Consider the following 25,413-nt stretch of genomic DNA (forward strand, 5'->3'; position numbering starts at 1 on the left):
TCTTGACACAGCCCCCGTCTTTCCTCATCTCGCCTTTCTCATCATCTGAGCCTCTCCTCTCCCTGCCATCATCATCATCATCAATCGTATTTATTGAGCGCTTACTATGTGCAGAGCACTGTACTAAGCGCTTGGGAAGTACAAGTTGGCAACATATAGAGACAGTCCCTACCCAACAGTGGGCTCACAGTCTAAAAGGGGGAGACAGAGAACAAAACCAAACATACTAACAAAATAAAATAAATAGAATAGCTATGTACAAGTAAAATAAATAAATAAATAGAGTAATGAATATGTACAAACATATATACAGGTGCTGTGGGGAAGGGAAGGAGGTAAGATGGGGGGGGTGGAGAGGGGGACGAGGGGGAGAGGAAGGAAGGGGCTCAGTCTGGGAAGGCCTCCTGGAGGAGGTGAGCTCTCAGCAGGGCCTTGAAGGGAGGAAGAGAGCGAGCTTGGCGGATGGGCAGAGGGATTGGGGGCATTCCAGGCCAGGGGGATGACGTGGGCCGGGGGTCAATGGCGGGACAGACGAGAACAAGGCACGGTGAGGAGATTAGCGGCGGAGGAGCGGAGGGTGCGGGCTGGGCTGGAGAAGGAGAGAAGGGAGGTGAGGTAGGAGGGGGTGAGGTGATGGGCAGCCTTGAAGCCCAGGGTGAGGAGTTTCTGCCTGATGCGCAGATTGATTGGTAGCCATCAGTCACCGTCACCCCTTGGTCAACTCCCCGCCACTTCTCTCGTACTGCAGTGGAGGTCATCAAAGTTCAACACCTCTAAGGAATCCCTTATAAATGTCTTTTTCGTCTTCTCTCCACCCCGCCGCCCCCTTCCTCTGAGAACTTCCAAGAACACAGGCAGAAAGGGGGTGTTGGCTCACCCAGCCCCTGACTTAACGCAGACACGTCCCCCGAGGCCCGGAATCGCCCCATCCCCTCCTGACCCGGCCTCTCCCCTCCGCCGGCAGAAGTCGCAGATCTACACGTGGGCTGGCCGCCAGTCCGACCGCTGGACCAAGCTGGACCTGAAGACGGAGCTGCCGCGGGACACCCTGCTGTCTGTGGAGATTGTCCACGAGCTGAAGGGAGAGGTGAGAGGTCGTCCACTGGCCTGCCTCCGGGATGCACACACCCAGCCCCGGGAGTCAGGGCTTCCCACGGGACCATCCCGGTCCCTGCCTGACGGAACGAGCTCCCGGGCCGTCCCGGGACGTGCTGGACTTGCGACTGACCTCCCCTTGGCATTCCCGCCTCTCTTCGGCCCCTGACTCGGGATGGCGTCCCAAGTTGCCGCGGCCCCATCAAGCCAGGGAGGGCGGCTGTAATTTCCAAAAGCCTGCTGAAGTGTAGCCGAGCGCAGGTAGCCGAGGAGGGTCTGGGGCCCAGATCAAGCCCCCACAGGGTCACCCTGGCGCAAGGACGGCGGGAAGGCTTCTCACCCGGTCCCCCGGGCCCTACTTGAGCTGTTGGGATTCTTCCTGGGGGGCCCGGTCTGCCGCTGGGGTCCTCTGATTCAGCAGGGGGATTGAGAGGCTCAGCAGAGGGAAATCAGAGCCTTGAAGATGAGCCGGGAGCGGGATTGGGTCTGAAACTGAAAGTTGGGCCGGGGAAAGAACCCACACTGTAGCCTGTTAACGGGAAGGGGTGAGCAATCAGCGAGTCCACGTTAAGCCCCAGTTCCGGGGCCCCGGTCAGGAAAACGGTCCGGTCTCGGCCCGGGGCCCGAACCGGAGGAGCCCGGGCTCGGAGCCGTCGGGGCGGCTTTCCCGTGGCCTGTTAGAGCCTGGGGAAAACGGAGGAGTGAAAACGGGTCACGGGCCCGTTCGTCTCCCGTCTGTTTCAGGGCAAGGCCCAGAGGAAAATCAGCGCCATTCACATCCTGGACGTGCTGGTCCTCAACGGCAACGACGTCCGCGAGCAGCACTTTAACCAGCGGTACGGTAGGGCTGGGCCTGGGGCAGACGGGGAGGTGACAGCCCTCACGGTGACAGCCCGCTCCCCCGTCCCCGGTCCTGGAGCCCTCTGGGGTCAGCCGCCGTGCTGGCTGGTGAATTTGGGGGTCCCAGAACTCTTGACCCCCGAGTCCGCCCCTGCAGTTTCTCCCCACGGTGACTGGCAGCCCACAAGTATCGATCCCGGACCAGAGAGCTTGCTGGGGTTTGGACTCCGGTCACCCTTGGAGGCCAGCTCCCGGGACTCGGCTGGAGCCATTTGTGCTGGCCGGACGCCAGGAGGGTCATCCAGACTACAGCGGCTGTAGAGGGGCTTGGGGCTCTGGAAGAGTGGGACTGGTCCCGAGGACGATTTTAAGATCCCTGGCTCTCTCTTAATGATAATAATAATGATGATGGCGGCATTTATTAAGCGCTTACTATGTGCCAAGCACTAAGCGCTGGCGACAAGGTGATCAGGTTGTCCCACAGGGGGCTCACAGTCAATCCCCATTTTCCAGATGAGGCAACTGAGGCCCAGAAGTGAAGTGACTTGCCCAAAGTCACCCAGCTGACAACTGGCGGAGCCGGGATTTGAACCCCTGACCACTGACTCCAAAGCCCGGGCTCTTTCCACTGAGCCACGCTGCTCTCTTGGCGGCTAGTCCCTGGCCTCCGGCTTCGGTCCCGCTTCTGGCCCCGGGCCACCGACCTCGGTAGTCCAAGACGCCACGGTGCCCGCCACGGTGCCGCTGGCGGCTAGAGGCAGGGTTTGCCCTCCCTGCCCCAGGCCCGGGGAGATGACTTTTAGACTGTGAGCCCACTGTTGGGTAGGGACTGTCTCTATGTGTTGCCAATTTGTACTCCCCAAGCGCTTAGTACAGTGCTCCGCACCTAGTAAGCGCTCAATAAATACGATTGATGATGATGACGGCCACCGGGGCGTGGGATCCGGGGCCCGCTCTGGGAGGATGCTCACGTAGCCCGGCCTGCCTTCCAGAATCCACCTGGCCGAGAAGTTCGTTAAAGCTATTTCCAAGCCCAGCCGGCCCGACATGAACCCCATCAGGTGAGTGACTTTAGTGGTCCGGCCCGGTGGCCGCGAGGGTCGCGGGGCCTGGCCCGTCTCCCCCCAGCTGACCCCCATCCTCCAGGGGAGGGAGAGGAGAGCCCGTTGGCTCGCTCCAAGCTCTCCGCGCCTCCGCTGCCGAGCATCTGCCGGCTCCTGAGCCTCCGGCGCCGGCTTTCCCGGTCAGGTCCCGGGCCCCAAGGCGAAGGGCCGGCCCTCGGTTTGCCCGGGAGGGGCCCGCGAGCGGCTGTCCTGGGGATCCCCCTCTCAGCCCCAGGGGTTGTGGGGATGCCTTCTGGGGGGGTTTGAGGCCGTGGACGCGAGCTCGAGGCAGACGGAGTCGGCACCGGAGCGAGGTGGCCGGGCGAGGATGGCCTGGCGGTGCTGGCGGGGAGGTTAGAGAGCAGAGCAGTTGCCCGCCCCGCGCCCCCGGCCGACCCGCACCTCTCGGGTCTTTCCCCCTCCCCATGGAGAACTCACTGCCCCTCGGGCTTCTCTCTCCTCTCCCTCTCTCTGTGTCTGTCCCATCCTGCCCCAGAGTGAAAGAGGTGTACAGGCTGGAGGAAATGGAGAAGATCTTTCTGAGGTGAGGGAGCAAGATCTTTGCTGTTCGCCCCGGGGGCTGGGACAGGGCAGCAGGGCCAAGCAGGGAGTCTTCAGGAGGAGAGGGAGGAAGAAGGGAGGGAGGGAGGGAAGCCAGTTTGGGAGTGCAGATCCGGGAGGGAGCTGCCCTCCCGGGGCTTCGCTCTGGGAGCGGCAGCTGCCGGAGCTAACGGAAAATCTGGAGGGCCGTGGAGAGCAGAGAGGGAAGTCGGAGGGGCCGGAACCGACGGTTCGGGGCCTGCCCGCGAGGGAAGAGGGGCAAAATAAAGGAACGGCCTACTGGCCGGCCCCTCGACGAGGTGGCTCCTCCTGAGCCGGGGTTGTGGGGGCTGGGATGGGGGGGGGGGGGGGTGTATGTTGGCACAGCTCCAGGGGAGGCCAGATACACCCCCGTTTTGGGGGATTCCCTCTCCCTCCCTCCCTCCTTCCTGTGGGTGGCCCCGGCCCCCGACCTCTGCCCCCTCTCCCTTGGGACCCAGGCTGGAAATGAAGATTATAAAGGGCTCGTACAACATACCCCGGCTGTCCTACACGGGACGGGACGATCGGCACTTCGTGCCAACTGGACTGTACATCATCAGGACCGTCAACGGTGAGCATGCCTTTGGCCCCTCCGCCCACCACTCGGCTTCCGCCGGCCTGTCCCCGCTCTCGCCCTCCCTCCGTGCTCGGTCCTGGGTGGGTCCCCTCCCGCCCGGGCAGGAGGGTCCCCCCCATCACCCTCCCTGGGGTTGCCACCGCCCTCAGGCCCCCCGGGCTATCCTGGCCCCAAAGGTCGGTGCCCACCTTGGATGAGGAGGACCCTTTGGGGAGCAGGTGCCTGGCCAAGACGGTCTGTCCACAGCCCAGCTAAGTCACTCAGGAAAAGCCACTTCCAGGGGGCTTCAATAAGCAGCAGTGGTTTCAGGGCCCAGTGCAGGGTTGTGCGTTATTATTATAAACGTTGCAGATGGGCATCCCCCCCGAGGACCCCCATCCGGGGCCCCCATCTCGCTCAGTGGGAGAAGCCTGCAAGACGAGCTGTCTTTCTTGGCATTCCTCGACTGCATCCTGTTCTCACGCAGAAATAATAATAATAATGGCATTTGTTAAGCACTTACTATGTGCAAAGCACCGCTCTAAGCGCTGGGGAGGTTACAAGGTGACCAGGTTGTAGTAGTGGTGATGGTGACAGTTATCGAGCACCTGCTGAGTGTACAACACTGTGCTAGGGACCGTCTCTAGATGTTGCCAACTTGGACTTCCCAAGCGCTTAGTACAGTGCCCTGCACACAGTAAGCGCTCAATAAATACGATCGAATGAATGAATGAATGGAGAGAAGGCAGAGGAGGGAATTAGACCCAGTCCCTGCCCCTCGGTGGGTTCTCGATCTCTCTCTTCTCAGGCACTGGGGTCGGGGGCCCAGTCGGCGGCCTTGCCGCGGCTTTGAGGGATGATCATCATCATCATCAATCGTATTTGTTGAGCGCTTACTATGTGCAGAGCACTGTACTAAGCGCTTGGGAAGTACAAACTGGCAACATATAGAGACAGTCCCTACCCAACAGTGGGCTCACAGTCTAAAAGATGCCCAAAGCGGGGCGATGGGGCGGGTACCACAGGGCCCGCTCCCCCCCCGCCATCCTACCGCTCCTCCCCTTCTCCACAGACCCTTGGACCATGGGATTCAGCCGGACCTCCAAGCGGAAATTCTTCTTCAACAAGTTGGCGAAAGTCTCCACCTACGACCTTCCCCTGGACTCCATCGCACCTTTTCAGTAATTAAGAGCGAACCCTCCCTTTCCTTCCCCCTCCCGCTCCACGGGTCCTAATTAGGGCACCCCCCTCCCCCCAAATCCCCGCTCCCCCTCAGGTCCCTATGCCAGTCCTCCTTGGCAGCGGACCCTTCTGGGGTCCACGAAGGGCTCTCCGTGAGGCGGGAGCGACGCTTTCTATCCCAGAAGCTCCGGGCTTCCGCCGCGACGGCTGGGTTTTGAGCAGCCTGGGAGGAAGGGAACCCAAGGGATCCCGTTCTCTGGGCAGGACGGACAAGAGTAGACATCTTTTTCCCCCCTTTGTGGAACTGGCTAAGAGACGGAGCTGTTCGGGGGAGAGTCTCCAATGGGCAAGTCACTTCTCTGGGCCTCAGTGACCTCATCTGTAAAACGGGGATTCAGCCTGTGAGCCCCCCGTGGGACAACCTGATCACCTTGTAACCTCCCCAGCGCTTAGCACAGGGCTTTGCACGTAGTAAGTGCTTAATAAATGCCACCATTTATCTCCCCCTTCTAGACTGTGAGCCCACTGGGACTGTCTCTATATGTTGCCAACTTGGACTTCCCAAGCGCTTGTGCTCTGCACACAGTAAGCGCTCAATAAATACGATTGATTGATTGATTGATCATCATCATCAGTAGAGGTGAAGCCCTACTACGGGCAGAAACAGGCTCTGACCCTGAGGAGCCCTCGGGGGCATCGAGGTAGGGCAGGGGTAGTGGCTTTTTGTTGGCATGTTTGGTTTTGTTCCCTTCTAGGCTGTGAGCCCGCTGTTGGGGAGGGACCGTCTCTATACGTTGCCAACTTGGACTTCCCAAGCGCGTAATACAGTGCTCAGTAAGGACCCGAGTTCTAATTCTACCTCTGCCACGTCTGCTGAGAGACCTCGGGCGAGTCGCTTCACTTTTCTGGGCCACAGTTGCCTCGTCTGGAAAAAGGGGGGGTTAAGACTGTGAGCCCCGTGTGGGACAGGAATGGTGCCCAACCCAACTGGTGTGTATCCACCCCAGCGCCTAGTACAGTGCCTGGCACACTTTAAGCGCTTAACAAATACCACAGTTATCATTATTATTACGGGGCTGCCTAGCTCCTAGAATATTCAGCCCACGGGGAGGGATCCCGGCCCAGATCCGGCTTTCACGGCCCTGTCCCTCAATCAATCAATCAATCAATCATATTTATTGAGCGCTTACTGTGTGCAGAGCACTGTACTAAGCACTTGGGAAGTCGGCAACAGAGACAGTCCCTACCCAACAGCGGGCTCACAGTCTAGAAGGGGGAGACAGAGAACAAAACCAAACATACTAACCAAATAAAATAAATAGATATGTACAAGATATGCCCTCAGAACAGGGCTTCCCAGAATTGGGAAGAACCAACCTTCCTCTCGCCTCCCCTCTCTTCGGCCCCACCACATCTAGGCGCTTTCTTATCATAATAATAATAATATTGTTAAGCGCTTACTACGTGCAAAGCACTGTTCTGAGCGCCGGGGAGGATACAAGGTGATCAGGTTGTCCCACCTCACCGTCTCCATCCCCATTTGACAGATGAGGGAACTGAGGCCCAGAGAAGTGAAGTGACTTGGCCAAAGTCACACAGCTGGCAATGGGCAGAGCTTGGCTCTCCCCCGTCTCCTCTCCCGCTTCCGAGCCGGCCGGCCCGGCCTCGGCCGTTGGGAAGCCCGTGACGGACGGACCGACCGACCGCGTGCGGCCGGCGAGCACTAATGTGTCGGTAATTAGCCGCCGACACTTGTTCTTGTCACTGTGCTAATACCGCTGTTAGAACAGCGCCCGGCAAATAAACCATGAATATTAAGTGTCGCTAATTGTAGGACTCCAGCACAGCCGTGTTGGCGGTAATTAGCGGCGGCAGCAGCGGAGGGAGGAGGAGGACGACGACAGTTCCCTGGCTGTGGCGTCTGGGGGACGGGTGGGCGAGGGCAGTATCACTCAATCAATCAATCGTATTTATTGAGCGCTTACTGTGCTGTACTAAGCACTTGGGAAGTCCAAGTTGGGAACATATAGAGACAGCCCCTACCCAACAGTGGGCTCACAGTCTAAAAGATACCCCCCAACTAGCCACGGCTCCTCGCCTTTTTTAAGAGGCGGCGACTGGTTTTCTCATCGCCCCGCTCCGGCGCGGGAACGGGCCCCCCCTCCCCTAGAACCCCTAACGCGGGCGACCGAAGCGAAGACCCCCGACGGCCCCTTCCCCTCATTGGCGTCGATTTGAGCCCGGTCTGGCCCGTCCGAGGGGAGGGGGGTGCACGCCCGACTGACCGCCTGCCCTCCGCTCTCTCCCCGCAGCATCTGTTACTTCCGGCGCCTCTTCTGGGAATGGCGAGAGGGCGTGCGGGTCCACGACTCCCAGAAGAGGCAGGATCCCGAGACGCTGTCCAAGGAGGACGTGCTGTCCTTCATCCAGGCGCACAGCCCCTGAGCATCCGCCCGCCCGGGGGGCCGAGGAACTTGGCGGGCGGCCCGCCTCCCCGATTCCCCCCCATCCCTTCCCAAGCACACCCCCCTCTTTGGGAGCAGCGGGTCGGAGCCCTCGGAGAAGCCGAAGCCGGTCGTCTCCCCCGGAACCGGAGCTCCCGGACGTCAGAAACCGAGGGTTTGGCTGCCCCCCTCTCCCCCGCCCTTGGAGACCCAGGGGCGGCTGCTGAACTTTGGGGGGTGTTGCCCCTCTTTGGAAGAGGGGGCTAGGAGCTCTAGGCCTCGGCCACCAGGAGAGCCGAGGGACCTGTGGAGCGGAGATGGAGGACATGAGGGCTGAACCCTGGCCTGCCCTAGTTCCAATCTGGGGAAGGAGCCGTCCCGGGGGCCGGGGAAGGACGGTAGCCACCTGAGGAGGGGGAGGCCAGATCCGTCGCCCCCTCCTCTCTGACTCTCAGGCTCCCGTCCCCCCCCCGGCGGGCTTAGCCCTCGTGCCCCGCCTCCCGTCCCCACGTAGCTCTCCCCGTGTCGCCTCTCCCGCCGCCGCCCGCACCCAGAGCCCCCTCGGGCAGAGCCCTGGGGGTCGAACGGCCGGGACGCCCAGTGGCCCGCCCCCGCCGGGGACCGGGAGCCAGTCCGAGACGGCGGGTCCCCTTTCCCGGCTGCCTGACCGGTGGACGGGTCGGGGGGCACGGCCACTCCGGCCCCGGGCTTCCCTCCGTAGTTCCTGCCCCCTCCTCCCCGCGGGCAGGGAAAAGCCTTGCCTGACTTGGAGGCCTCCACCTTCCCCTGGGCCTGGGTGGCTCGCGGGCCCGGCTTCCCTGGGCACTGGGTCTCCGGATTTCAAACGCAGTGGCCACCCAGGGGCTTGGGCCTCCCCTCTGCCCCCCACCCAGGACCCGCCCAGGCGGCTCTTCCCTCTCCGCGACCTCTGGGCTACCGCCCCGAGCCTGGAGACACCAGAAGGCCCTGCCAGAGAGTGGGGAGACCCTCCCGCCCACCCCGCTGCCTGGCCCGGTGGAGAGGGGGGCTCCTTGAGGGACGGCAGGAGACTTCCCTGGTGTTTCCGGTCGGGTTCCCCGCTATGGCTTCTGTGTGCATTGCCAAAGACTCCCCCCCACGCCCCGCCGCCGAGTTTGTCTTCCCTCCATCTCGCCGGGCCCGGAGGCTTCACCCCCAAGCGGCCCCCGGCACGGTTGGCGGCGGCCTTTTTTTGAGACTTAACCCGTTGTCGGCCCTCTAGTCCCTCCGGCTGTCGGGGAAGGCTGGGCCCGGAGCTGGCCGAGGCCACGGTCCTGGCGGCCGGGGCGGGGGGCGAGGGGACGGCGGCAGTTTGGGCCCTTCTCCCCTGCCCCCGGACCCGACCAGAGATGGGCCGGTGCGGCCTCGCCGACGGGCCCCCACCCTGCCGACGTCAGGCGGTTCCTCTCACCCCGGGCCCGGCGGGGCTCGCCGGCTGGCATCGGTGCCTCACATCATTAAAGACAAAACCTATTTTTAAAGTCCGGGTGGCCATTTCGACCCAAGCGACCGACCCCAGGGCTGGTTCATGGCGGTTGGTGGAAGGGCGGGCCCGGCCTGGGACCCTTGGGGGGTTTCACAGGTAGGAGATGGTAGCCCTTAACCCTCCAGTCTTAAGCCGGGGGCGGCCCCCATGAAAGGAAAGGCCAGGTTTGGGTTACGGCCCCTTTCCTCCAAGACCACCCTCCTGCATCAGAACAGTTGGCACTGCTGCATTTGGGCGTGGGACACCTTCTCCCCTTCCCAAATGTTCCCCCAAAGGTGTCCGGCCCTGGGCTTCACAGGTCTGCGGTCTGCTGGATCACGGCGGACCCCCAAGACGCCTCCCCCTCTCCCGCTCCCGAAGCCACCGCAGAGAATCGGAGAGGCCCAAGGTATCTATCTTATCCGTCAGGGGAGCCAGCTATTTTCCAGATTTTTCCCACCGGCTCGAACTCCCTGAGAGACTATACGGTTCTCCGATCGGCCTAAACTTCCCTTAGCTCGATTTCCCCTCCCGGCTCCCCCGGGGATCCTCCTTGGTGTTTTATAGCCTTCCGCTCGCTCCCAGGCTCCTGTCGCCCTCACTCACTGCTTTACATATTTAACTGGTTTAATCTCGCCTCCTTTCCCCGATCGAGCCCCTTCCATCGTTTTAGTTGCTCCTCTCCGGCCTCCTACCAGTCTCCCGCCCCACCATCTCTGTATTTGCAGCTCAGACGGATCCACCACGGCGCCCGCCCGTCCCTCACCATAAGCCCAGCTAAATTTACCGGCTCCTCTCCGCCCGTAAGTCTGTACCCCTCTCACTTCCCCTGGGATATCCCCCCAGATAATCGGGCTCTCCGTTAAGCGCTTCCTACGTGCCAAGGACGGTGCTAAATGCTGGGGTAGATACAGGATAATCAGGATGGACGTAATCCCCGACCCACACGGAGTTCAAGGGCCGGGGACAGTGGTGGTTCCCGTTTTACAGACGAGGCCCGGAGACGTTAAGCGACGTGCCCAAGGTCGCCTAGAAGGCAGGTGTGGGAGAGGCAGAATTCAAACCCAGATCCTCCGGCTCTCAGGCCCTGTTTTTTTTTCCACACTGCTTCCCAGAAGGCTGAACCCATCTTCCCCCACGCGCTGGTTTGACAGACAAGGCGGCCTTCCTCTTCCCCCACCCATCTTCTGTTTAAATTGTTTTCCCTCCTACCAATGTGCCCTGGCAAGAGAGCCACAGCCGACTCTGATATTTACTTGGCAAACGAAACGTCGGCCCGGGACTCTTTTATTGGCGGTTTTTCCCCGCATTTTGGGCCCGGCCCAAAGACCGATGATGGATTCCACCCCGTGGCCCTCCCAGCAGCGGCGCGGACCCCCTATGGAAAGCCGACGTCGGGTAATCCCGGTGGTATCTGTGCAGTGCTTACTATGCGCCGGGCGCTGTACGAAGCGAATACAAGCAAACGGGGTCGGACGCGGTCCCCGTCCCATACGGGGCTCGTCCTCTTCATCCCCATTTTGCGGATGAGAGGGAAATGAAGCGGTGTGCCGAAGGCGACGCGGAGGCCGAGCGGCGGAGCCAGGATGAAATCCCGGGCTCCCGCTGAGGGAAGGGCAGTTCTTGGTCTCTCCCCTGGGTAGTCGGGACGGGGCCGGGGGAGCACGTTCACACGGTCCAGCAGGTATAGGCGAGGACGAGGAGCAGGAAGACGGCCACCGAGAGCAGCGTGTTCCGGCGGTTCTCCCGCCGCAGGAGCCGGAGTTCCCGCTCTGCAACGAGACGGCCGGGGAGAGGCGGAGGAGCGGGCCCCTGGTCCTCCCTCCCCTGGCCCTGCCGCCGCTCAGAGGCCCCCGGCTTCAAGGCCGCTCCCGAGGGCCCCTTGGGAGCCCAAGCCAGGCCCTGCGGGGACAACCTGGGGGCAGTGGGACAGAGAAATCGGACTAATAACAACTGTCCTATTTGCTAATCAATCAATCAATCAATCAATCGTATTTACTGAGCACTTACTGTGTGCTGAGCACCCCGAGGGCCCCTTGGGAGCCCAAGCCAGGCCCTGCGGGGACAACCTGGGGGCAACGGAACAGAGAAATTGGACTAATAATAGCTATCCTATTTGTTAATCAATCAATCGTATTTATTGAGCGCTTACTGTGGGCGGAGCACTGGACTAAGCGCTTGGGAAGTACAAGATGGCAACATATATAGTCCCTCCCCAACAATCAATCGTATTTATTGAGCGCTTACTGTGTGCTGAGCACTGGACTAAGCGCTTGGGAAGTACAAGATGGCAACATATATAGTCCCTCCCCAACAATCAATCAATCAATCGTATTTATTGAGCGCTTACTGTGTGCCGAGCACTGGACTAAGCGCTTGGGAAGTACAAGTTGGCAACGTATAGAGACAGTCCCTACCCAACAATCACTCAATCGTATTTATCGAGCGCTTACTGTGTGCAGAGCACTGTACTAAGCGCTTGGGAAGTACAAGTTGGTAACATATAGAGACAGTCCCTACCCAACAATCAATCGATCGTATTTATCGAGCGCTTACTGTGTGCAGAGCACTGTACTAAGCGCTTGGGAAGTACAAGTTGGCAACATCTAGAGATAGTCCCTACCCAACAGTGGGCGCACAGTCTAAAAGGGGGAGACAGAGAACAAAACCAAACATACTAAGAAAATAAATAGAACAGATATGTACAAGTAAAACAAATAGAGTAATAAATATGTACAGGCATATACACATATATACAGGTGCTGTGGGGAAGGGAAGGAGGTAAGATGGCCTACTTGGACTGCCCAACCGCTTAGTACAGTGCTCTGCACACAGTAATAATAATAATAATGACATTTATTAAGTGCTTACTGCGTGCAAAGCACTGGACTAAGCGCTTGGGAAGTCCAAGTTGGCAACATCTAGAGACGGTCCCTACCCGACAGCGGGCTCACAGTCTAGAAGGGGGAGATGGAGAACAAAACCAAACATATTAAAATAAAATAAATAGAATAGATATGTACAAGTAAAATAGAGTAATAAATCCGTACAAACATATATACATCTAGACAGGTGCTGTGGGGAAGGGAAGGAGGTAAGGCGGGGGGGGGGGGGGGGGGGATGGAGAGGGGAAGGAGGGGGAGAGGAAGGAGGGGGCTCAGTCTGGGAAGGCCTCCTGGAGGAGGTGAGCTCTCAGTAGGGCCTTGAAGGGATGTATTAGGTGGCGGAGTCGGGACTAGAACCCATGACCTCCGACTCCTAATCAATCGTATTTACTGAGTGCTTACTGTGTGCAGAGCACTGTACTAAGCGCTTGGGAAGTCCAAGTTGGCAACACATAGAGACGGTCCCTACCCAACAGTGGGCTCACAGTCCACTGAGCCACGCTGCTTCTCTAGTAAGCACAGGGTACCGTAGTGAGCGCTCGGGAGAGTGGAGGCCGGGTGATCCGGCCTCCGGGCCCGGGAGAAGGGGCGCCGACTGGACTCATTCCCTCGGCTCCGGCCCTTTGGACTTTCCAGTCCAAAGGAAAGTCTTCTAGACTGTGAGCCCACTGTTGGGTAGGGACTGTCTCTATATGTTGCCAACTTGTACTTCCCAAGCGCTTAGTACAGTGCTCTGCACACAGTAAGTGCTCAATAAATATGATTGATGATGATGATGATCCTTTTAGACTTTTAGATGATCCTTTTAGACTATTTAGAGTCCTTTGAGACTGTGAGCCCACCTTTTAGACTGAGCCCACTGTTGGGTAGGGACTGTCTCTCTATGTTGCCAACTTGGACTTCCCAAGCGCTTAGTACAGTGCTCTGCACACAGTAAGCGCTCAATAAATACGATTGATAATGATAATAATGATAATGATTGATTGATTGATTGATTGATTTCCGGCCACTGCCCTGCAGGCGACCAGCGCCCCAGCAGGTGGCAGCATCACCCCAACATTCATTCCTATTTATTGAGCGCTTCCTGTGTGCAGAGCACTGTACTAAGCGCTTCGGAAGTCCAAGTTGGCAACATATAGAGACGGTCCCTACCCAACAACGGGCTCGCAGGCGGCCGGGAGGGCAGCCTGGGCACTACCCACGCCTTTCCCCGGCTACAACTGGGCGGGGGTCAACGGCAGGGCAGTGCTTCCTCGGAAACAGGGTCGGGAATGGAGACAGGAAACCCATCATCATCATCATCAATCGTATTTATTGAGCGCTTACTATGTGCAGAGCACTGTACTAAGCGCTTGGGAAGTACAAATTGGCAACATATAGAGACAGTCCCTACCCAACAGTGGGCTCACCCATCAGGTGCCACCACAGGCTGAGAACCGTCATATTTATTGAGCGGCGAACCGTCATCCATTCATTCAGTCGTATTTATTGAGCGCTTCCTGTGTGCACAGCACTGTACTAAGCGCTTGGGAAGTCCAAGTCGGCAACATCTAGAGACGGTCCCTACCCAACGGCGGGCTCACGGTCTAGAAGGGGGAAACGGACAACAAAACAGGACACGTGGATGGCTATCAAAATGGTCAAAAACATGGAACACTTCACGAATCTATATTTTATTTTTTTGGTATGTTTGGTTTTGTTCTCTGTCTCCCCCTTTTAGACTGTGAGCCCACTGTTGGGTAGGGACTGTCTCTATGTGTTGCCAATTTGTACTTCCCAAGCGCTTAGTACAGTGCTCTGCACATAGTAAGCGCTCAATAAATACGATTGATTGATTGATTGATTGAATCTGCATGTTGATATGAGGGGAGGGTTAAATGACCATTTCGCTTACATCCTTCTCATCATCATCATCATCATCAATCGTATTTATTGAGCGCTTACTGTGTGCAAAGCACTGTACTAAGCGCTTGGGAATAATGATAGCATTTATTAAGCGCCTACTATGTGCAAAGCACTGTTCTAAGCGCTGAGCACTGTTCTAAGAAGTACAAGTTGGCAACGTAAAGAGACAGTCCCTACCCAACAGTGGGCTCACAGTCTAAAAGTCCTTCTCCCCCGCCAATCCCTCAGAGTGCTGCAGTGGGCCTCCCCGCCAAGCAGAAAGAGCCCCCCACCTAGCCCCAGGGCTACCAAACATAATATTATTATTATTATTATTATTATTAATAATAACGGCCGGGTCTCCCATTCTTCTCCACCCCCATCCTCACCGGTCATCTCAGCTCTTCCCTCCCAATCCCTGTTCCTGGGGGGAGGTAGAGGCAGGGGAGGGGAGAGGAGGGGGAGAACTCAGCCCTGGAAGATGGAGGGGGGGCGGGCAGGAGATGAGGATTACGGGATGGGATGTGGCCATTACTGGGTCCCCCCGCTTCCCGTCCCCCGCTTTCCACCCGCGCCGGGGAGTATGGAGAGGTTCCTTCCTCGGCCCCTGCTTGTCCGTCACCACACTGCCGCCAGAAAGCAGCGGCTCCCCACTGGACGCCCCACAGCCCCGAGTTGGGGCAGCCGCCGGAGGTCAGAGGTCAGCGTCCGGGGCGGCCAGGGATCTTACCGTAGTTGGAGGCTTGGGTCTCCAGCCCCTTCTTCTGCTTCTCGAGGGCCTTCCTGGAGAGAGAGGAGACACAGTACATAGTGAGCGCTCAATAAATACGATTGATGATGATGATGATGATGAGAAGGCGCTCTCAGCGACCCTTCGGCCCCCGCTCTTCCCGCGCCGCCCCCCGCTCGACAGTCCCAGGGCATCAGAGGTGCCCAACGTGACCCCCACTTGGGCCTCCGCCGCCCCTCCAAGCCGAGGGCAGCGGGATGAGCCAGGAATCGGGCCCCCAGCCGACTCTCCCCCTCCCAACTCTGGGAAACACCGACGGGAGAAAGGAGGTCCCCGGCCTGGTCAGGAAGAATTCCCTCTCCTTCCCAACCGGGATTCCTTCCTCTTGTCTTTGCCCAATCCCCCCCTCCTCACTTGCCGGTAGCCCCCGTGGCCAAGGGCCAGCCAAACAACCCTCTGGGAATTGGAGGCTGGGGCCTTTAGAGGGGCTGGGGCGGGCGAGGCAGGAGCAGCAGTGCCATCGCACGGTGCTCGTCCGCTGCGAAATCACGGCATCGACCCGGCCTTCCTGGAAGGCGGCAGCCCCAGGGACGTCCTGAGCTCGCCTCGGGTAGTGGTGGAGCGGGGGAAGGGGTCGGAGGGGTCAGCATAAATGCCATCATCATTATTATTATTATTATTGTAAGCTCCCCAGCGCTTAGAACAGTGCTTTGCACATAGTAAGCGCTTAATAAATGCCATTACCATTATTATTGTAAGCTCCCCAGCACTTAGAACAGTGCTTTGCACATAGTAAGCGCTTAACAAATACCATCATCATCACCTTGGAATCTCCCCAGCGCTTAGAACAGCATTTTGCACATAGTAAGTGCTTAATAAATGCCATCATTATTATTATTATTATTATTATTGTAAGCTCCCCAGCACTTAGAACAGTGCTTTTGCACATAGTAAACGCTTAACAAATACCATCATCATCACCTTGGAACCTCCCCAGCGCTTAGAACAGCGCTTTGCACATAGTAAGTGCTTAATAAATGCCATCATTATTATTATTATTACTATTGTAAGCTCCCCAGCGCTTAGAACAGTGCTTTGCCCATAGTAAGCAAATACCATCATCATCACCTTGGAACCTCCCCAGCGCTTAGAACAGCGCTTTGCACATAGTAGGCGCTTAATAAATGCCATCATCATCATTATTATTATTGTAAGCTCCCCAGCGCTTAGAACAGTGCTTTGCACATAGTAAGCGCTTAACAAATACCATCATCATCACCTTGGAACCTTCCCAGCGCTTAGAACACCGTGTTGCACATAGTAAGTGCTTAATAAATGCCACTATCATTATTATTATTATTGTAAGCTCCCCAGCGCTTAGAACAGTGCTTTGCCCATAGTAAGCGCTTAACAAATACCATCATCATCACCTTGGAACCTCCCCAGCGCTTAGAACAGTGCTTTGCACATAGTAAGGGCTTAATAAATGCCATCATTATTATTATTATTACTACTGTAAGCTCCCCAGCGCTTAGAACAGTGCTTTGCACATAGTAAGTGCTTAATAAATGCCATCATTATTATTATTATTACTATTGTAAGCTCCCCAGCGCTTAGAACAGTGCTTTGCCCATAGTAAGCGCTTAACAAATACCATCATCATCACCTTGAAACCTCCCCAGCGCTTAGAACAGCGCTTTGCACATAGTAAGTGCTTAATAAATGCCATCATTATTATTATTATTACTATTGTAAGCTCCCCAGCGCTTAGAACAGCGCTTTGCACATAGTAAGTGCTTAATAAATGCCACCATTATTATTATTATTATTATTGTAAGCTCCCCAGCGCTTAGAACAGTGCTTTTGCACATAGTAAACGCTTAACAAATACCATCATCATCACCTTGGAACCTCCCCAGCGCTTAGAACAGTGCTTTGCACATAGTAAGTGCTTAATAAATGCCACTATCATTATTATTATTATTGTAAGCTCCCCAGCGCTTAGAACTGTGCTTTGCCCATAGTAAGCGCTTAACAAATACCATCATCATCACCTTGGAACCTCCCCAGGGCTTAGAACAGTGCTTTGCCCATAGTAAGCGCTTAATAAATACCATCATCATTATTATTGTAAGCTCCCCAGCGCTTAGAACAGTGCTTTGCACATAGTAAGTGCTTAACAAATACCATCATCATCACCTTGGAACCTCCCCAGCGCTCTGCACATAGTAAGTGCTTAATAAATGCCATTATCATTATTATTATTATTATTGTAAGCTCCCCAGCGCTTAGAACAGTGCTTTGCCCATAGTAAGCGCTTAACAAATACCATCATCATCACCTTGGAACCTCCCCAGTGCTTAGAACAGTGCTTTGCACATAGTAAGCGCTTAATAAATGCCATCATCATCATTATTATTGTAAGCTCCCCAGCGCTTAGAACAGTGCTTTGCACATAGTGAGCGCTTAATAAATGCCATCATTATTATTACTGTAAGCTCCCCAGCGCTTAGAACAGTGCTTTGCACATAGTAAGCGCTTAATAAATGCCATCATTATTATTAGTGTAAGCTCCCCAGCGCTTAGAACAGGCTTTGCACGTAGTAAGCGCTTAACAAATACCATCATCATCATCACCATCATCATCATCATCACGGAAAGCCAGGGGAGCAGACAGGGAGAGTCAAATCAGGAAAAAAACCCAGCCATTTAAAGAACTGCTCTGCAGCTCAAGCCTTAGGTTTTTTCACCTTTTTTTTTTATGGTATTTGTTAAATGCTCACTAAGTGGCAGACACTGTACTAAGCACAGGGGTAGACACAAGGTAATCAGGTTGGACACAGTCCCTGTTCCCCATGGGGCTCAGTCTTAATCCTTAATTCTAAGCCCGCTGTTGGGTAGGGACCGTCTCTATATGTTGCCAACTTGTACTTCCCCAGCGCTTAGTCCAGTGCTCTGCACACAGTAAGCGCTCAATAAATACGATTGATTGATTGATTGATTGGAGTGACCGGCCCCAAGTCACCCAGCTGACGGAGCCGGGATTTGAACCCATCCCCTCTGACTCCAAAGCCCGGGCTCTTTCCACTGAGCCACGCTGCTTCTCTAAGCCCATGCTCTGCACACAGTAAGCGCTCAATAAATACGATTGATTGATTGATTGATTGATTGATGAGCCAAGGGGAGGAGGTACCTTTCTTGGGGGCTCAGCTCCTCCCCCCCCAGCCTGCCGTCCAGCTCCTCCAGGTCTCTCTGACACCGCGACAGCTTTTCTTCCAGCCCGTCAATCTGCAACAGACCAAGTCCCCCCCGCCTCGCTCAGCGTCCTGGGGTTGGCGCCGCGAATAATAATAATAATAATAATAATAATAATAATAATAGTAATAATAATGATAATAATAATAATAATAATAATTGGCATTTGTTAAGCGCTTACTATGTGCAAAGCACCGTTCTAAGCGCTGGGGAGGATACAGGGTTGTCCCAGGTGGGGCTCACAGTCCCCGTTTTACAGATGAGGTAACTGAGGCTCAGAGAAGTTAAGTGACTTGCCCAAGATCACACAGCAGATGTGGCGGAGCCGGGATTCGAACCCGTGACCTCTGACTCCAAAGCCCGGGCTCTTTCCACTGAGCCACGCTGCTTCTCGCGCTTCACGCGAAGCCTCCCCTTCTCAGCCGTCCTCGCCCCCAAATCCCCGACAGGCCGAAGGAGCGTCCCACGGTCCCACCCGGTTGCCCATCACCTGCCGTGACTGCCATGAGCCTAGGCCGGACACCCATACCGGAGCGAGCAAACTCTGCCCCTAGAACCGGGAATGCCTCATCATTCCTTCAATCGTATTTATTGAGCGCTCGCTGTGTGCCGAGCACTGTACTAAGCGCTCGGGAAGTCCAAGTTGGCAACATCTAGAGACGGTCCCTACCCAGCGGCGGGCTCACAGTCTAGAAGGGGGAGACGGACAACAGAACAAAACACGTTAATAAAATAAAATAAGTAGAATAGTAAATATGTACAAGTAAAAGAGAGTAATAAATCAGATTTATATATAATATATGTATATATTATACATCTAAAAGTCCCCCTTTTAGACTGTGAGCCCACTGTTGGGTAGGGACTGTCTCTATATGTTGCCAATTTGTACTTCCCAAGTGCTTAGTACGGTGCTCTGCACATAGTAAGCGCTCAATAAATACGATTGATTGATTGATTGATTGATGTATATGTATATATGTATGTATATATATAATATATATGTATATATGTGTGTATGTATGTATATGTATATGTATGTATATGTATATATATGTATATGTGAGCCCACTGTTGGGTAGGGACTGTCTCTATATGTTGCCAACTTGTACTTCCCAAGCGCTTAGTACAGTGCTCTGCACACAGTAAGTGCTCAATAAATATGATTGATGATGATACAAACATATGTACAGTTGTTGGGGGGAGAGGAAGGAGGGGGCTCAGTCTGGGCCTTTCAGGGCCACCGAGATGGCTCCACTCCGATCCCCGCTAAGGCCAAAAGGCAATTTTTTTTTTTAAAAAAATGGCATTTGATAAGCGCTTACGATGTGTCAAACACCGTTCTAAGCCCTGGGGTAGGTACAGGCTAATCAATCAATCAATCAATCGTATTTATTGAGCGCTTACTATGTGCACAGCACTGTACTAACTGCTTGGGAAGTACAAATTGGCAACATATACAGTCCCTACCCAACAGTGGGCTCACAGTCTAAAAGGGGGAGACAGAGAATAAAACCAAACATACTAACAAAATAAAATAAATGGGATAGATATGTACAAGTAAAATAAATAAATAAATAACAATAAATACATAAATAATAAATAATAAATAAATAATAAATAAATAAATAAATAAATAAAAAGAGTAACAAATATGTACAAGCAGGTCGGACGCTGTCCCTGTCCGGCATGGGAATCCCAGTCTATTTGGAGGGAGGACAGGTAGTTAACCCCCATTATACAGCTGAGGAAATTGAGGCCGGTGAAGTGACAAGCCCAAGATCACACGGCAGGTCAGTGGCAGGGCCGGCAGTAGAACCCAGGTCCACCGACTCCCGGGCCTGTGCTTTTTCTGCTAGGCCCCGTGGCTTCCCACCTTGATGATGATGATGGTATTTGTTAAGCGCTTACTATGTGCAAAGCACTGTTCTAAGCGCTGGGGCGCTTACAATAGTAATAATAATAATGATGATGGCATTTATTAAGCACTTACTATGTGCACAGCGCTGTTCTAAGCACTGGGGAGGTTCCAAGGTGATGATGATGGTATTTGTTAAGCGCTTACTATGTGCAAAGCACTGTTCTAAGCGCTGGGGAGCTTACAAGAGTAATAACAATAATAGTGATGGCATTTATTAAGCCCTTACTATGTGCAAAGCACTGTTCTAAGCGCTGGGGAGGTTCCAAGGTGATGATGATGGTATTTGTTAAGCGCTTACTATGTGCAAAGCACTGTTCTAAGCGCTGGGGAGGTTCCAAGGTGATGATGATAATAAATAAATAATCAAATAATCAAATAAACAATAAATACGATTGATGATGATGATGATGATGGTATTTGTTAAGACCTTGGCGACCACAGGGACTAAAACCCAGCTACATCCCCTGCCACAAAGAGCAGGAGAACGAGTGCTGGGGAAGGAGGAACCCCTCGCCCTTTCTGTGATATTTGTTAATCAATCAATCAATCGTATTTATTGAGCGCTGACTGTGTGCAGAGCACTGTACTAAGCGCTTGGGAAGTCCAAGTTGGCAACATACAGAGACGGTCCCTACCCAACAGTGGGCTCACAGTCTAAAAGGGGGAGACAGAGAACAAAACCAAACATACTAACAAAATGAAACAGGATAGGCACAAGCAAAATAGAGTAATAAATATGTACAAACATATATACATATATAATGTAATTAGCATCAAATAAGGTAATTCTCAATAATGTAATTAGCATCAACAGTGCAAATCCTTCTCCCCAAATAATGAAATTTGATACAAGCCACTTGAGGAGTTAGAGGCTGCATTACAGTGTTGGAGAGGTAACTTACTAATGTTAAGCGCTTACTATGTGCCGGGCACTGTACTAAGCCCAGCCTCCTCTTTCCTACAGTCTTCCAAGCCCCAACCTCCTCTGCCCCCAAACTCCAGCTGAAGCTTTGCTCCCTCCCAGCCCAGTGTGGGACAGAGACGGTGCCCAACCTACCCTGCATCCACCCCAGTGCTTAGTACAGCACCCGACACATAGTGAGTACTTACAAATAACATTTAAAAAAACCCCCAAAACAACCCGGGAGCCCTCGACCGGAGGCTCTGCTGTGGGGTGGTGGTTTATGAGTCCAAAAGCTCTCGTCTCCCACACTCGCTCCCGGGTGTCCGAGTCGGCCTGCCCTGAGAATGTGGGTGAGGGTGCTCATTTGAGAAGGGGGCGATGGAAGGAGGATGCCCGGAACTCTGCTACTCCGCCCTAAAAATAATAATAATGGTATTTGTGAAGCGCTTACTACGTGCAAAGCACTGTTCTAAGCGCTGGGGAGGTTACAAGGTGATCAGGTTGTCCCACGGGGGGCTCACGGTCTTCATCCCCGTTTTCCAGAGGAGGGAACTGAGGCCCAGAGAAGTGAAGTGACTTGCCCAAAGTCACCCAGCTGACAGTTGGTGGAGCCGGGATTTGAACCCATGACCACTGACTCCAAAGCCCGGGCTCTTTCCACTGAGCCACGCTGCTTCTCTAGTGAAGTCCCAGGCCTAGACTGTGAGCCCACTGTTGGGTAAGGACCGTCTCTATATGTTGCCAACTTGGACTTCCCAAGTGCTTAGTACAGTGCTCTGCACACAGTAAGCGCTCAATAAATATGATTGATTGATTGATTGATTCCCAGGCGCTTAGTACAGTGCTCTGCACACAGTTAGCGCTCAATAAATACAATTGAATGAATGAACGGATGAACGAATAACCCCCAAACCCTGAGAAGCTAGCGTGGCTAAGTGGAAGAAGCATGGGTTTGGAAGTCGGAGGTTGTGAGTTCTTATCCCATTTTCATTACTTGTCAGCTGTGTGACTTTGGGCAAGTCACTCAGTTACCTCATCTGTAAAATGGGGATGAAGACTGTGAGCCCCAAGTGGGACAACCTGATGACCTTGTATCTACCTGCTTGGCACATAGTAAACGCTTAACAAATACCATCCTCCTCATCAAAACGCCAGCCCCCCGACGTCTTTGAGTAGGATGGGAGGCATCACCGAGGTTTCCTGGGGCACAAATGGAATCCTTGAGGCCCACGGAGGTGGAGTTGGGCCTCCTGCCTCTCATTCTACTGGCCTAATGGAGAAAGCACGGGGCTGGGAATCAGAGGACCTGGGTTCTAATCCTGACTCCTCCACCTGTCTGCTGCGCGACCCCGGACAAGTCACTCACTTCCCGTTTCCTCGTCTGTCGACCGGGGATTCGATACCCGTTCCTTTCTCCCCGTTACACTGTGAGCCTCCTGTGGGACTGAGCCCAACTGGACTATCTTGCATCTACCCCAGCGCTTCGCACAGTGCTTGGCCCCTTGTCAAACGCTTAACAAGCACCACGATGATTACTTCTCTTCCCTCCCCGGTCGGAGTCGGGCTACTGCGGCTGGCTTGGTCCTAGATCCTACTGCCTTGATTCCTCGATACTTTCAAAGGAGGTGGGGGGTCTCACACAGCCCACCCAGGGGACTGATTTATCGTCTCGGCGAAGGGGTCGGAGGAAAGAAGGCGGGCACCCCCTGCCCCAGTGAGAGCTGTTCGGCCGGTTCCTCCCTCACTACGTGTCTTGGTGGATAGAGCAAGAGCCTGGGAGTTGAAAGGTTCCCAGCTCCGCCGCACGTCTGCTGTGTGACCTTGGCCAAGTCGCTTCCCTTCTCTGGGCCTCAGCTACCTCATCTGTAAAACGGGGATTAAGACAGTGAGCCCCACGTGGGACAGGGACTGTGCCAACCTGATTACCTTGGCCCTCTCCCAGGGCTTAAAACAGTGTTTGGCACACAGTAAGCGCTTGACAAGTATCGTAATTATCAAATGGACCGACTGCCAGACGGCACCAGGAGTCCCCCCGCCGCTCGCCCGATGAGCCATCTCGACCCGGCCGCTCGGAGACCTAATTAGGGGCAAAATCCACAAACTGAGGGAGGCAAACGAGTAGCACGAGCGGCAAGTCACACCCGCACGCAGCTCGCGTCCCGGGTAGCTGGCGTCCGGGGCTCTTTATCTGCTCCGGTCCGATTCATCGGCAAAACCTCCGGACACTCCCAATTTCATTTACCATTTCTTAATGAGCCTGAAACAGGCGGACACAAATCAAGGTTTTCGGGCCTGGATTTCTAACCTCCTCCCATGAATATTTATGGCCCGCTGAAGGTCTCGCCTCTCCTCGAAACGGCCCAGCTTTAGAAGCCAGGCCCCCGACCGGGGAAACTGGTTTATATGTTTTGTTTTGTTGTCTGTCTCCCCCTTCTAGACTGTGAGCCCGCTGTTGGGTAGGGACTGTCTCTATATGTTGCCAATTTGTACTTCCCAAGCGCTTAGTACAGTGCTGTGCACACTGTAAGCGCTCAATAAATACGATTGATTGATTGGATTGATTGGGGGTGCAACAAGCGAGTAGGCGAATGGCAAGGCGCACTTGTGGTCTTCATCCACCTTAGCCAGGCTGCTACAGGCAGAACTAAGCCTAAACTCGCTGTGGGCAAGGTATATATCTACCAACTCTGTTATGGTGTACTCTCCTGAGGGCTTAGACAGTGCTCTGCACACAGTAAGAGCTAATAAATACAACTGATAGAGCGACAGAATCCAAGTCTCCTGATATTTGGTGCTTTTTCTCCTGGACCTACGGCAGGGCCGGGGTTGTTTGATAAGTCAGTGCAAAGACAGTACGATATAACAGTAAACAGACACATTCCTGCCCTCAACGAGATCTACCTGTATATATGTTTGTACATATTTATTACTCTATTTATTTATTTATTTTACTTATACGTATCTATTCTATTTATTTTATTTTGTTAGTACGTTTGGTTTTGTTCTCTGTCTCCCCCTTTTAGACTGTGAGCCCACTGTTGGGTAGGGACTGTCTCTGTATGTTGCCAATTTGTACTTCCCAAGCGCTCAGTGCAGTGCTCTGCACAGAGTAAGCGCTCAATAAATACGATTGATGATGATGATCGCAGTCTAGAGGGGGAGGCAGACCTTAATGTAAACAGAATAAATCAATCGTTACAGATAGATACAAATTAATAAATGACATGAGGCCCGGGAGTCAAGGGCAGAGGTCACCAGGAGGTCTCCGGGGATGGTGAGGGGCTGTTTCTGTTTCCAGGGAGGTGGTGAAACTGCAGGAGAAGGGATTGGGTTTGGACGTTAAAAATTGCTGGAGCCGGGAGGCTCAGGGCTGCGGCGGGTCCCTTCCGTGCAGGTTTTAGGAAAGGAGATGGCTTTGTCTGTGGAGGGGCTGGAGTGAGGCAGGGACCGAAGGACGGGGAAGGTGGTGGGCCGTGGCTTCTGTTCAGGGCCCCTGAACCCTGTGGATCTCACACTGGTGTCCCCTCTCGTCTCCTAGTCCCGGCTAAAGGAAAGACCATTTATTCATTCAATTGTATTTAAAGCACTATACTATGCTCTTGGGAGAGTACGATATTAAACAGACACCTTCCTGTCCATAGCGAGATCGCAGTCTACAGGGGGAGGCAAGACATAATAATATAATGTAATATAATATAATAATATAATTTATTTAATATAAATAAATCAATAGAATAAAATAAATCAATCACAGACAGATACAAATAAATTAATTACAGGAGACATGAGGCCCGGGAGTCAAGGGCAGAGGTCCCAAGGGCGGTCATGAAGCCCGGGAGCCACTTGTCTGCTGGGTGACCTTGGGCAAATCACTTTGCTTCTCTGTGCCTCAGTCCCCTCATCTGTAAAATGGGGATTAAGACTTTAAGCCCCACGGGGGACAACCCGACGACCTTGTACCTACACCAGAGCTCAGAACAGTGCTTAGTAAGCGTTTAGCAAATACCATCATTATTATCATTATTATTTGCTTCTCTGGGCCTCAGTTGCCTCATCTGTAAAATGGAAATTAAGACTATGAGCCCCATGTGGGACAAGGACTGTGTCCAACCCGATTAGCTCGTATCTACCCCAGTGCTTTGACACACGGTACATGTTTAACAAATACCATCATTATTATCATTATTATTTGCTTCTCTGGGCCTCGGTTGCCTCATCTGTACAATGGGAATTAAGACTGTGAGCCCCATGTGGGACAAGGACTGTGTCCAACCCGATTAGCTCGTATCTACCCCAGTGCTTTGACACACGGTACATGTTTAACAAATACCATCATTATTATCATTATTATTTGCTTCTCTGGGCCTCGGTTGCCTCATCTGTACAATGGGAATTAAGACTGTGAGCCCCATGTGGGACAAGGACTGTGTCCAACCCGATTACCTTGTATCTGCCCCAGTGCTCTGACACACGGTACAAGCTTAACAAATACCATCATTATTATTAGGAGGTAACTTAATTATTCACGCTACTGGGGTCAGTGAGAAGAAAA

At 53.9% G+C, this 25,413-nt stretch overlaps 2 protein-coding genes across 3 annotated transcripts in view; one reads left to right on the forward strand and one right to left on the reverse strand.

Annotated features, from left to right (window-relative positions):
* The window catches only part of CMTR1 (cap methyltransferase 1), a 44,602-nt gene extending 35,301 nt beyond the window's left edge, over positions 1-9,301 (forward strand). The window contains exons 18-24 of one of the 2 annotated variants that reach the window (XM_038761288.1): positions 965-1,087; positions 1,840-1,931; positions 2,928-2,996; positions 3,535-3,582; positions 4,079-4,191; positions 5,249-5,357; positions 7,671-7,803. In XM_038761288.1, the coding sequence (XP_038617216.1) occupies positions 965-1,087; positions 1,840-1,931; positions 2,928-2,996; positions 3,535-3,582; positions 4,079-4,191; positions 5,249-5,357; positions 7,671-7,803 (687 nt within the window). Of the gene's footprint in view, positions 1-964; positions 1,088-1,839; positions 1,932-2,927; positions 2,997-3,534; positions 3,583-4,078; positions 4,192-5,248; positions 5,358-7,670 lie in introns of both variants that reach the window. The other variant, XM_038761289.1, reaches the window with a different exon arrangement.
* Positions 9,302-10,556: 1,255 nt separating this feature from the next.
* CCDC167 (coiled-coil domain containing 167) overlaps positions 10,557-25,413 on the reverse strand; it is a 28,224-nt gene continuing 13,367 nt past the window's right edge. The window contains exons 2-4 of the mRNA XM_038761195.1: positions 17,978-18,072; positions 14,785-14,837; positions 10,557-11,057 (exon numbers count right to left, since the gene is read on the reverse strand). Coding sequence (XP_038617123.1) covers positions 10,954-11,057; positions 14,785-14,837; positions 17,978-18,072 — 252 coding nt within the window. The 3' untranslated portion in view covers positions 10,557-10,953. The remainder of the gene's footprint in view (positions 11,058-14,784; positions 14,838-17,977; positions 18,073-25,413) is intronic.

Source organism: Tachyglossus aculeatus, chromosome 19 (genome assembly GCF_015852505.1).
Source record: "Tachyglossus aculeatus isolate mTacAcu1 chromosome 19, mTacAcu1.pri, whole genome shotgun sequence".
NCBI classification, from domain to species: Eukaryota; Metazoa; Chordata; class Mammalia; order Monotremata; family Tachyglossidae; genus Tachyglossus; species Tachyglossus aculeatus.